At 34.7% G+C, this 13,412-nt stretch overlaps 1 protein-coding gene across 1 annotated transcript in view; it reads right to left on the bottom strand.

Moving 5' to 3' along the window:
• Positions 1-13,412, bottom strand: part of DNAH5 (dynein axonemal heavy chain 5) — a 118,606-nt gene that overhangs the window by 26,463 nt on the left and 78,731 nt on the right. Inside the window, exons 52-60 of the mRNA XM_066186224.1 lie at positions 13,047-13,219; positions 10,333-10,463; positions 9,333-9,486; positions 8,394-8,661; positions 7,592-7,823; positions 5,960-6,074; positions 5,571-5,747; positions 2,386-2,589; positions 796-975 (exon numbers count right to left, since the gene is read on the bottom strand). Of these exons, the coding sequence (XP_066042321.1) occupies positions 796-975; positions 2,386-2,589; positions 5,571-5,747; positions 5,960-6,074; positions 7,592-7,823; positions 8,394-8,661; positions 9,333-9,486; positions 10,333-10,463; positions 13,047-13,219 (1,634 nt within the window). The remainder of the gene's footprint in view (positions 1-795; positions 976-2,385; positions 2,590-5,570; positions 5,748-5,959; positions 6,075-7,591; positions 7,824-8,393; positions 8,662-9,332; positions 9,487-10,332; positions 10,464-13,046; positions 13,220-13,412) is intronic.

The following is a 13,412-nucleotide window of genomic DNA, read 5'->3' on the forward strand; positions in this document are numbered from 1 at the left end:
TTTCAGAGAGTTTGCTTGTACTACATTTCCAAATCAAACTCTTCAGAATGAATTTCATCACTCAGCAAAACGTTTTATTTGAGTTTTACAACACATTCTTATTTCAGATAGCTGCACTTGAACAGTTGGTTTAATGTCAATTAGAGATAAATAACTCAACATACTTCTGGGAATGCCAGTCATTCTTCATGTGACACAAAAGTTAGTCTGACATGGCTTGCAGAAGAAAATAATGTCTCTAGAAGTCTACTTGATCTGTGCAACAATACGCTAGGTCGAAAACCTTGCTCCCCTCTCAGTCATTACTATTATTATACAAGCTATTCTCTGTTAAACATGCTTGACCATGTTCTTCCTGACTTTCATTCTAACTACATAGGCCTGATTTTTTTCTCTACTTAACACTGATGGAGAGTCTGTGTACAATCATCTTATGAACTGAGATCTGGAACATTAAAAGAACCAAGTCTCAAGGCTTTTCGCTATTTAATTCAAAATTAATGTAGAGCAATTGCAGTAGTGTATTTAACTAGATGACAGGTGCTTTAACCCCATTTAGGGGGGTTCAGAGGCATAAAACCACACCATCTCTTTCATAATTTTGACAATTTTTGAGTGGAAGTACATTTGAAATATATTTTATTGTATAATTACAGTGTTCAAAATAATAAATTTCTGGAGAGGATAGCACCAGTTCAAATAAGGCAGATGAAGTTTCCCACAGATTAAATCCTCAAGTGCAAACAGGTGAGGATGAGAAAGAGCAAAGGGTGTCTGACTGACTAACAGATGTACCTTTAAAGGTAATACTTCTTTGTTGATGGAAAAAAATACTGCCATAGCTTTGGTCCACGAGCAAAGGCCAGCAACATTCCCACATACTCTCTTAGCTGTCTCAATGTTGTAGTCCACCATTTCAAAATAAGGGCTCAAAAGTTCTACCACTTCTTCATTAATTGTGTCTTTCTGAAATTGCTGAAAAAAAATTTAGAAAGTCCAAGATACAAAACACAAGTAATAAGTGCAAATTATATATATATATATGTATTTCAAAACACATAGAACACTACAAAGATCACAAGTGTTACTTGTAAGAAACTAATATGAAGTTATTTGTCACATGCATCTTTAAGACCTTTACAAAGTCATTCCACTGTTATATATGCGTACAAAATGGAAAAAAGTTTGCCTTCATTTTTTGCTTTTTTTGCTATCTCACACTCACTATTACTGCTATATAGCTAATCATTGTTGCAAAACATCACTGGTCCTGCTTGAAATTTCATTTTGCTGAAGACAGGATAACTTTTTAACGATCTTCAAAAAGAAAATGAAGAGCTAAACTCTGGTTCAAAAACATACATTCTACAAAACAGTCCTTTCAAAGGGCAAGCCAGCTATCTCACCCTTAAATTACCTTGTCTAATTAGTGTAATGTATTTAATTTTTAAAGAATTCATTTTTACTCTTTTCTCGAAAAAGCATATTTTTCCTTCTTCCTCCTGAAAAGCTCTCAATTTTCTCCCACAGATTTATTTAAAAATATAATGAAACCCTATCCCAGAGGAACTTGAAAAATAACTGTTCCCTGAAGAACAAATAGATTTAATTAAGCACAAACAAAATGAAATGGTTAAGTCCTTTAGAAAATTAAAAACCTTTACAAGTAGATGAAATGTGAATACTACATAAGTAACATCCATGCCACTACCAACCATACAAAGCTGCTCAAGCCACCTACTAGACTAGTGACAAATTAAGTAAACTCAAAATGCAGAAATCAGGGATAATAAGTCAGTGGAGTGGGAAAACATACTATTTATTCCAACTAGATAAATCATGTTACCAGTTTTAGTTATGAAAAGGCATTTGTGTACCAGATAGTTGGTCTTTCCATTTCCCTAGACAAATGTTGTGAACCAAAAAATCCCAAATTTTTAAAAGTTCTGATTGTGCTCATCCTAGTAACATTCTATGCTCTTGCAAGCCAGTGCACAAGTCGCAATGTCAAAAATTAATGAAAAATTAAATACCAGAAAAAGGATATTTGTTATCAGCTTTAATGAAACAGATAAGTAATGGCTATCCAAACCAAATGCTTAAGGCTTTGAGACATTTATCACCTAAAACAATTTCATTGCCTTACTTAGGAAAAATTACAATTGATTTATAACATGACTTTGCAAGAAGGATTAAAGCTTATTTTATTCTGACATATTTATTCTTAAACCCTTAACATTTCAGATTTCCCCTTCTTATTCATAAGCCCTTAATTTTGTGGTTTTTCCCTTTCACATTTGTTGTCCTGTGAACACCAGAGAAAACACTGTCCCTTATTTTCTTACATTATTAAAAAAAGTAATAAATGAAAGGCTGCACAAGCACCTGTAGGCTCTGTAAGAAGTTCCCTGTTGTCATCAGCTTCAGGGATTCTTGCCACGATGGGACAGTACAGCATTTTTCCTGATCAATTTTCACATGGTTGACTTTACGCTGGAAGAGCAGCAGCACACAGTCCATGATACGCATGATGAGGTGAGGAGGCCGACCCAGTGTGCGGACAGTGGCAATATCTGCAGGTTTTATTGTCTAGGAATTCAAAACAAAGGGCAAAGCAATTACTGGTAGTGTTTAGTTAATAAAACATGGAGCAAAAGCTCACCAACAGTATTAATCAATGGATGAAAAAAATATTTGTTATTTTTACCTCTAAAAAGCATGAAGCTAGAAGGATCCCCCCAGTCAGATTTTTGCTACTAACTCCTATCAACTACTAGGAAGCCTCAGCACAACACCTCCACAGCAGCACCTTAAAACTCAAAACAACCATGAACTGTTTTGACAATAAAAGAGCCAACCAGAAACATCTTGGAATTTTACTTGTTTTTTTAAATGTGAATATATTGACCAGAAACTGAATCTAGAAAGGAAATACTTTGTGTTGACATCCAGCAAATAAAGGCAAATTAAGGAAACCAGTGAGATACATGGTATACATATATGTTTGCACCTTCTTATACAGCTCACCAGGAACTTTCCTGGCATAGGAGCAGGCCTGTGAGAAAAATAATAAAGTATAAAAAGCTAGGTCCTATTAAGACTAAATAAGCCTGGGTGCAAGTCTAACAGTGCAACTCATAATTCTACATCATGAATCAGAAAAGACTTATCAGAAAAGTCTGCTGAAGATGTCTCCTTAGAGAATTGATTTGAGCAGTCGTGTTTACTGCACCACATCCAGAGTAGCAAAACCACAGAACAATGGAAACTGGTGACAGGTAGACCCGCTCCTACCACCCACACAGCTCTGAGCAGAAGTTTGGCTTATTCACAGGCAGTTTAGTCGGTCCAAGTACATGACAGCCCAAACAGCAAGCAACAAATGACTGCAAGTGTTATGACACCTTGCTTCTAGCCTAGCACACGCCTCACTTCATGAAGGCAGATTTTAATTACTGGTGTCTATACTTCAATAAAGGGACTTCAAAGTACAGCAGGCTATCCAGATTGCCTTCCCTCTGCCAGCCCTTTGTTTCCCTTCAGGATTTTGCTGCTTGTTTAGTTCAGTGTGCACCAAATAATTCACCAGTTTTTCCAGATATATGTGTGAAAACTTTAACCAGTGTGTCTTAGTTAGGAAATTCAGCCCAGCCTTTTTTTGTTAACATACAAATTGTGCCAAAATCATTACACTTAAATTTTATTTATTTATTTACTTTTCTAAAGTTGTGCATTTAATGTGTTATTTTTATTACAGGGCAAAGTACAACGAAGTTTTACTGAACTTTGACAATTCTTACTCAAACTTTAAAAAACTAATCTTACTACATGTTTGGAAATGTTTATAAGATGCTGTGTACGTGTCTTAATGTAGCATTTATCATTCCTAAAATATGTTAAAAAGGGAATGAAATAGCTAATCACTTTTTTTTTCATCTGGGTAATGACCTTTCTATTTATCAAATATTTTAATAGGCATTTATCTACTCTGCAAGCAGAATTCTACTATAGGAATCCCTAACTCAAATTTGCAAATCTGTAATGATTACAAGATTCATTTTTTTAATTTTTTGAAAGATGCAGACCCATACAGAGAAGATTCTTGCTTAAGGGAGTGAATGAATGAATACTGAGAATATATATACACATTCTAGGTTTCTTTATACAATAGTTTGCTTTTCCCCTTCAGACATAGGCAAAGCAATTTATTATAGAAAATTCAAGAATTTCCACATTAAGCCCAAATACTTCTTCCCATTGAGAAGTTTTACAATAATGCCAGCGTTGCTTTTACATGAAATCAGGTTTTCATGTATTAGCACCCTACATTTCAAGAACAGCAGTATTGTTTTGGTTCAGCCATTTCAGTCAAAAGCAGAAAGTAAGCTTTAATAAGATACAGATCCAGACAGAAGATCCTGATGAACTCTTTATACTGCAGATGCTGACTAATTACCATTGGTCATTTTTTCACTCTTCAGAATACTTTCCCACTACCTAGTGTAGTTACTAGTTATTTAACCTTTTTTTCTGTGGCTATATATCAGGGTCTTCTAAACCAAACCTTCTCCCTTATTTCACTCTTCCCAGACATCAGTTCATCAGTTCATCAACCTTCTACTAGATTTTTGCACTCTGTCCTTTAAGCAGTCAGAGACTGTTAAACATCTCCCACTCAGAGTGAAGTCTAATATTCAGAAGATCCATAAAAATTATTCTACACTAGATTTCAAAGCTAATCACGCCAGTCCTTGAAACCAGTCTTTAACCATCACAGCTGCTAGCAGCCTCTCAAATGGAAAGATATAATTTCCAGTTGATCTACATAAAGCCCTTTAAGGTTTGTCTATCCTTCAGATTTTTCCTTCATACTTTTCTGTTTCTTGAGATATGAGCTTCCTGCTAGCACCTAACAGGTATAGGTCAGATTCCACTATAACTGCTCACAGCAAAATGTCTTGATGCACATCCTCCTATAAAGTCAGTTGAGCAGACATAAAGATAAATACTATGTAAGAACAGCTAATATTAATCTTTTTAAATCTTAAATATATGGGCATTCTACAAAAAAAAACTTTACAAGAAAAGTATGGTGAAGGAAATGAAGTCTTAGTAATGCCACAACTCCTAAGAAAAGATTTTTTTTTTAAGAAGACAGAAAACAGTGGACCAGAAAATTTATTGAAAACGCAATTTCTTTGTGAAAACTTCAAATAGAAGGTTTGGCTTTGGAAGGAATTACAGCCGATTTTGCATAGACAGCATTACAGCCATTGCTCAGCTGTTTAATAATAGTATCAATATTCAGTTACTAGTCTAACATCAACCTGCAGTGCATGCTATATCAATTACAGTTTCAAAGAAAGTTAAAACTTGCCTTTTTCTGAAAACTGACTCTTTGGAGGTTGGTATTCATGAGAAAATAGGGAAAAAAACCTGAACCTAAAAAGCCTCAAAATACATATATTTATTTTTTGTCAAGTGAAAAGTTATGCAATGCACCTGCAATTTTGTATTTCAAAGACATCCACCTTCTCAGTGGTAATGTTATACACGGTCCAAGTACTAACCTGTAAGGCTGCTTCTGCCTCTTCTAAAGCAGGCTTGGCAGCTTCCAACTTCTCTTCAGCAATGGCTTTGTCAACCGTGATACTGTCTACAATAGCTTGGGCTTTGTCTTTTACTTTCTGAACATCACCCTTCACATTCTCAGCAGCCTGTGCTTTTTTAGTAACTTCTTTCAATACCTAGAATGTGAGAAAACCCACATGCCATAGTTAAAAGAGTTTTTATTGTAAAATCATATCTGTCCAATTCCAGAAAACTCAAATAAGATCATTTTCTCCAAGATCCTTTCTTTCCAATCCTTAATTTAATTGTAATTGATTAATCTTTTCAAAATAGAAGGAATAAAAGGAAAAAAAATCAAACACCAATACACTTTGAAGGCAGTACATACCATGTCAGCTTTTTCATTGGCAATTTGAAGTTCCTTCTCTTTTACCTCTAGTTCTCTGCTTAGAGCAGCCACTGACTGAGAGGCCTCTTTCAATTTTTCCAGACCAGTATTTATTCTGAAGTTAAAAAGCAAAATAAGAAGCATCTCATACACTATGCAATTTACATTCCACTTTCCATCTATAGAATGAATCACATCAGTAAGAATGAACAATTGCAAAAGATGTTTTATACCAAAAAAAAAAAAACTTGGACATAACTTTCACCTTTCTGGTATCTTCAGAATCAATAAAGTGGACAATAAAGTACATTAATTAAGATTGTGGCTTGAAATTTTACCCACTTCTAATCAAACAGTATGTCTTTATCATTGCATAAAAATCCTACGTATTGGTTCTATAAATGTCACTCTCGAGCCAATACTTAAAGAACTGAGTTCTGTACAGCTGAAAGCATTTTCTTATTACCAAAATTCTGAAAATTACAACCAATCAATATTTCTTATTTGAAGTGGACATGGAAAAGAAACCAAGACCAAACCAAAGACAATAAAAGAAAAATAGTATTAAGGTAAGACTTCTCTGATTCAGCATTAAAATGTCCCTTCAACAGTGCTTTTTTCTATCAAAAATTCTTCACTTGGGACTTTTCAGACAAGTTTAAAGGGCCTCTACAGAGGCTGTATTGCAAAGGCTATGCAGTACTTGGACAGCTGAACAAAGTGTAACCCCCAAAAAAGCAATTCAGACAGTGCAACTAATTTTAAGTGGAAGAAATTTGACTTCATGAACTAACTTGGTAAATCTGAAGGTAGAAAACAGGGCAACACCCTTCTGCTTTACAAGCCTTCACCCCTAAGGTAACTACAGGTTTCAAATTCAATTTGACTTTGAAGACAAAGAATGTTTTAAAGTTAAATAAACGAGATTAAGCCTTTCTTTAAGGTTTCCAGCTTTTCTTGACAATATTTCAAAACTGAGAAAGCAGTTTTTCTTAAGGGTGATACCAACTGATACACTAATTTCTAATTTTACATTATAGTTGGGTGTTCCTGACACAAAGATATCTCTGCAAATAGATACCATTAGTTTAATAAATCATCTGAAAATAGGGATAAGTATATCAAAACCACTTTCATAATCTACAAGTAAAAAGTTCAAGAGTCTAAGTGAGGCCCTGTGTTCAAAAAACCACTAAAGATATTCCTTACATATTCATACCAGGAGGTTACAATTGTTCAGCAAGAAAACAGAAGTTGCTCCCTGGCAAATTAAATGCTATTATCATTATATTATGAAATTACATGTAGATGTCTTCTTTTACTGTTTAAAAACACACGGGTATCATTTATGTTCACCTCATACTCCCTCTACCTCTATTTTTCATGCACTCTTTCCCTCCCTCCCCATATATATATATATATATATATATATATATATATATAGTCTTTAGCTTATGTGACAAGAAAAACAACAATATTTGAATAAGTTACACCTTAACATAATTTTAGGAGTGAAAAATACCTTTTTTTGCTGTGCAAGGAGACAAGCCAAGCATTGAAATGAAGCGTATCAGAATATAACTACCTGGGGAAGAAAACTAAAGAAAAACAGAAGTAGCCTGAGTAGTTTACCTGTTTGATAATGTTTGCACTTCAGCCTGCTTTTCTTTGTATGTGGTTTTATATCCCTGAATAAAGGTCAGGTACGATTTGGGAGTCACGTGTGTAGAACGTCTGTATCTTTGAAAGTAATCAGAACATTTTTCTGCCACTCCATCCTGGAATGAGCCCATACACTGCACAATTTCCCTCTTTGTATCAGCAGTGCAGTCCATATCAAATGAGGACAGGAAGTGTTCAGATACTTAGGAAAGAAAGCAAGCCTAAATGTAACTAAATATTTATGAAAACAGCTTATAAACAAGTCACTATAAAACAAGTCAGCATGTATTATCTTGGCTTTCACCCAGCTTCTGAAAACCCAATCTTCTTTATTCTTCACTATCAGTTTCTGAATATTATTCCACACTTGTCAGTAAAAAGTATAGCCAAGGATCGGGCATTCTTTCATCTCCAAATTTTTTGACTTTGAACCTAGCTGCTACCTACCAGAGACTGGGTAATACAGCCTTCCACTGTATGCCCTATTACAGACACATTCACAAATAATCTCTTTCTTTAGTAGCATCTTTGCCTTCTTTACAAATGCTTTTAAGACATCTTCATGGGGAATTTTTCCTCAAACTGTGTTCAAAACCACTCCTCTGTTAGAAATATTTCAACAGCCTAATACAACAGGCTTTAAAGAAGAAAATATCTACATCAAATTTTAGAATCCAGTAAGTTTCTTTTGGCAAAATTCAAGGCAATTAAAACAGCTACATGATCACCAATCAGAAAATTTTGTATCTGAGAAGATAAAACTTACACATACCTGCCACCAGAGCATCCTTAGGCCATTGGCTGAACCAATCTATAGTGCATCCAGAAATGAGAGCAGGAAACTTCAGGGCCCTATTTCGGAATTTTTCACCCACAGGTGAAAAGCAAAGAACTACGTGAAGGTTCTGATGGACTCTGGTCATGAAATAGTCATACAGAGCTTCACTGGTGGGAGGTCTTCGTGGATGTTCCCTTTTGAAGGGGGGAATGAGGTCACTAATGATCTCATCTACCTCATCACGTGCAAATAAGTTTGACACCTTTGGGAAGAAGGAAGATTTTTCATGCTTTTTGAGATGTTCCAAAATACAGGCTCTAGCACAAGGTTCACTTAACACACAGCATTGTAGGAAGGGACATACATCTTGGACACTGAAGTGATTAGTACCCACCAACTTCTTTGAACAAGTTTTAATGAAGTGATTCCATTAAACAGACTGAAAGCTAACTTGCTATAAAAATTTGAACCCCACCCTGCAATGGCTTTGATTCCGTCTCTTTATATTCCAATAACTAGTAGCAATTACTCTGAAACATAACCCTGAAATAATGAAAAATAAATAAAATCAATAAAATTGATCCCATGCATTCTGGATATAAATTTACCACACAAAAACTAACTGTAAACTAATAGTTAATTTAATAGACAACTTTCTAAAACCTCAGTAGTATTTCCCAAGTCTCAGCTTTATTTTTAAAGCTGTTTTCATGTCCCTTGAGATAGCTTCTCTCACTCTAACCTAGAATTTTGTAGCTTTTGTAGATTTTGTAGACTGCATTCATTTTTAATAATATTCTAAAAGCACTTGAGATCTAGTTTTTGAAAGTGTACTCTTTGACCTATACCAAAATCTTCAAAGAAATTCTGTTATTTTACTTCAGAATTATAAATTTTAAAAAGCATAAAATTGATCATGAGGAGGCATCTTACCTCTCCTGATGACAAAACATTGTTCAAGTATTCCAAGAAAGACTCATCTTTGATCTCATTGTCTGTAAAAAGAAAACAGGTGCCTTTGCCGTGCAGTCCTGCTGTTCTGTATAAGAATTTCAGATCTTCCATCAAGTTTAAAGTGTTGTACGATCTACAAAAAAAAAAAGCTAGTTGAACAAATATTCATTTCTTTTTTTAAAAAGTCTTCTGACTAAAAGGGCAAAAAAACAAGCAAATTTAAGTTAGAAACAATGTCTTGGAATTTAAGGCAGAAAGGTGCTTATTTCAGATAGATCCTCTGATGAGACCCACACCAAGGGACCTTCCCACATGTGAATTTACAATTTCTTCTGCAGCCAACAGACCTGCAAGAGATTTAAAATAGTTTCACTTCTCTAAAATGACATCTTATTTGAGTGCCAAAATTGACCAGTCTTACAGACAGCTGGGGAGGTATTCATTCTGAGGCATTAAGAGAGGGATTTATAATTTATTTTTATCTTTTGTGAGTTATCTCAAAAGAAACCACATTGGGTTGAACAATACAAAATAAGGCAAAAATGTACTCGGAAAAGGTAATCAAAATATGCAAGATCTACCAAATTAGGGGACAGGAATAGAGATTCAACCTCCTCAGATGACAGCATTTCAAATATTACAAGATGAATTCATAAATGCCTTTTGGATAGATAGACACCAGAAAATATTTTCAGTACCATTTCATGTACTGCGTAAAGACTCAAAGATAACTTGACACCGCCAATATTCTTTCTCATTCTGTGGAAGAAACAAAATAATTTCCTATCCAAAGATAGAAAAAATTCATAATTATTGTAGAAAATCAAGCAAATCTAGTAAGTTCCAAGGGATTTTCATGTCCTTCCATTCTATGTGATGGTGATCAGACTATGTTAAGCAGAGAATGTGAGCCTGTTTTATTTACAAGAAGAGTTAAAACACAAAGTACTTATTTAGTTAAATTTCAGGTAATGCTCACCTTGTCAACGTTATCTGGAATGTGTCATAGCCAGCTATGAAGGATGCCAGTCTTGTCAAACTCTGCTTTCCTGAGCCACCAACTCCAACTAAGAGAGCATTTCCACGAGGAGTGCGAATCACACGAGAAATCTGTGTAACATACCAGTCATTTATTGCCACAATGTGTAAAAGTCATACATACAAAAATTCTATGCTATTGCATTAATAAAATTATATTAGAAATGAAGAACAAATGAAAATTTTAAGGTTTAATTAAGGGATTCTATATTACTATTAATATATTCTGTGGACATTTGTACTTTGCAATATTTACTGTTGACCTGTCAAATAGTATAGCAACCACTTAATTTCATCACTGTGCATGTTCAGTTATCAGTAGAATTTTACATCTCCCACAAAGTACAAGTAAATCTCAGCTGTGATTTCTTAGTGATGTGCTATCACAGCATGAGGGATCATAAAAATTGGGAAGGAAATAATAATTTCCCCAATACCATGACCTCTGGATAAGTTGGTAAGGCTCATCTCACGAGGTCTTTTCATTGTGACCCAAAAGACAGGATGTCCCAGGCACATTAAATTCAGGACAAAGAGTCTTCAGTATTCTCTGCAGCAGGTAATAATACTGTCTTTATAATGAGACTTGTTACTCTTCTCATTTACTTGACTGTAAAAAAAGATCAGTATCAAGTATGAATATTTGATCACATCTCCCAATTAGATCTACATTTCTTTCCCATTTCATTATTTATCTTTTAAATCAAAAGGCAGTAACTTCCTACTACCCCACATTTCCCTTCATTTTAGGACTGTGAAATGTAGCCAAACAGACCCTTCAGAATTCAGACTCAAAAAAAAAAACAAACCAGCAGTAACTGTGAGCTGCATACAGCACTTGTCCCACTGCCCACAGCCAAAATACAATGCCATGAAGCATGGATGCAGGTAGATGTTACCTGATGATGAGAAAACATGTCTTTAAGTACAGGAGACAAACTTTCTCTACAGCCCATCAGCTGCAAGTGGTCAGACCCTCACTGTACCCAGAGGAGCCCACATTAATATCCAGAGCAGCACAGAGCCAATTCCCTCTCAAAGACACAATAATACCGGCCAGCTGGTTAGCAGCTGGTCTCCTCTGTACAAGCAATGATGCACAGGATTGACTTCTGTTGTCTTTATTATCTTGAACAGTCCTTTGATGACTCCAGAATTCCATCATGTCAATAAGAAACCTGGGATACTTATTGACTTGCATTTCCTCTGAGTTACTTCTTTCCAAGCTATTAAAAAGAGTCATGCCAATTTCCTCTCATTTTAAACCTATTTATTTCACATATTGAGTGCAATGTATTTGTTATTTTCTATAGGTTAAAGTTTGATAAGAAAGATAAAATCAAGTATGAAGGCTTACTCTAAGCTTCTTTATTATTTAACTAGAGAAAGAAAATTTAATTTGCACAACACCCTTGCAATATCACTGATCATTTCAATAATGGCTATTAGATCTTTTCCAGGTAGAGGCACACAAGCTGTTAATTGGAAACTTTGTTCTCTATTTAAGATATCCCTCAGCTTTACGTCGTTCAAGTCATATTATGTCAGCTCAGATGAGGCATAACCTCATCTGTGCCTATCTCACTTTCCCTTAGAAGCTATCTCAGGTTCTAAGCTGTTCCTGTTTTCAAGAATTTGGAATCATAGGAACACTACCTATTGATTTTACCCAAGCAAAAACTAATGAAATATTTCAGGTATTTACCATCTAGCTACCCAAAGAAGATATTCCTGATGACAGGTGGCTGCTCAGTGAAGAAAAGAAACAATTACTACATCCTAAACTTATATAGTGTTTATCCTAGGAATAAATGAAAAATTTATTGGTAAATGTGATGATTTTTTACAATTGTCCTAGAGAATTCCATAGAAGAACGTCATTGATTTTACAGTGAACCTTCGGAAGAATGGGACTAATTTTGTGAAATAACAAGAATTCACCCAAAAATCTTGAAAAGGGCAGATGTAGTGTGTTTGTCAACTATAATTTTTTTTAATATTATATTAGGGGGGATCATGCAATTAAATATTCAGTTCTTAATAATTTATTATAAGAAATACTGAAAACCTCAGTATTCAATCAAGACAATAGGGGTTCTAGTGTAAAAAAAAAAAAAAAAAGGCTCTTCTTTGTATGAGGCCTATTCTGTGTGAACAATCATATCAAGCTGTGCTGTGCTAAAAGTTATGGTCAGTTCCAATCCATATTCAAAAGAACTTTAAAAGTAGTGAACACGCTGTGGATCTACAAAAGAATTTTGGACTACATTAATTCCTACTCAGCTGTGCGTACTCCTTCAGAAGCAACCAATTATGTCTTAACCTGAATTTCATTTGACTCATTCCAAAGACAGAAAGGGCTCCCAGAAGAATTGAGAAGGAAGGTTGAAAGTGAATTAGAATAGCTAGTGCCACGATCTAACCTAACATAAAAGACAGGTATAAAAGAAGAGTTCCATCTGGTACATTTTCTGAAAAGTTTTAAAAGGTTTTAATACCTAGCCACAGAGTGACAGATCAAATATTTGCTAGCAATAAATTAGTTGCTGCAGTTTCAGAAGTAATTTACCTTGATTCATGCATTCATGCATACCTCTGCTCAAAGAAGATGTGGGCAAGTGAACAATAACAAATGTCAATCCAGCAAGACTGTACCTTGACTAAATGAACCATAGCATCCTCAAAGAAAACCATGTCCATTCCAGTACCACGAACATTCTCATTGTATGTATGTAAAAACTTATTTAAACGATTCCGTAGCTGATGAAATGAGGAGATTGGTTCATAGATTTTGGGAATATCTAAATTAATGTCCTCTGGTTTTTCATCTAGAACAGAAAGCAAGTAATAAAACCTTAGGAGTTTAAATAATTGACAAAGGTTCAATGAGGGGATAAGTAAGTGAAGATAACTAAAAGTTTCACCACCTAGAAACCCTTGGTTTATTATACATAATATTATATATTAGAATGTACATATGAAAGTGCTGAATACACCCTGCCTGCAAGAAATGGTAATTTC

The sequence above is a fragment of the Chamaea fasciata genome, unplaced genomic scaffold (assembly GCF_029207755.1).
Source record: "Chamaea fasciata isolate MVZ Bird 193981 ecotype frontalis unplaced genomic scaffold, bChaFas1.0.hap1 SCAF_1, whole genome shotgun sequence".
In the NCBI taxonomy this organism is placed as follows: Eukaryota; Metazoa; Chordata; class Aves; order Passeriformes; family Sylviidae; genus Chamaea; species Chamaea fasciata.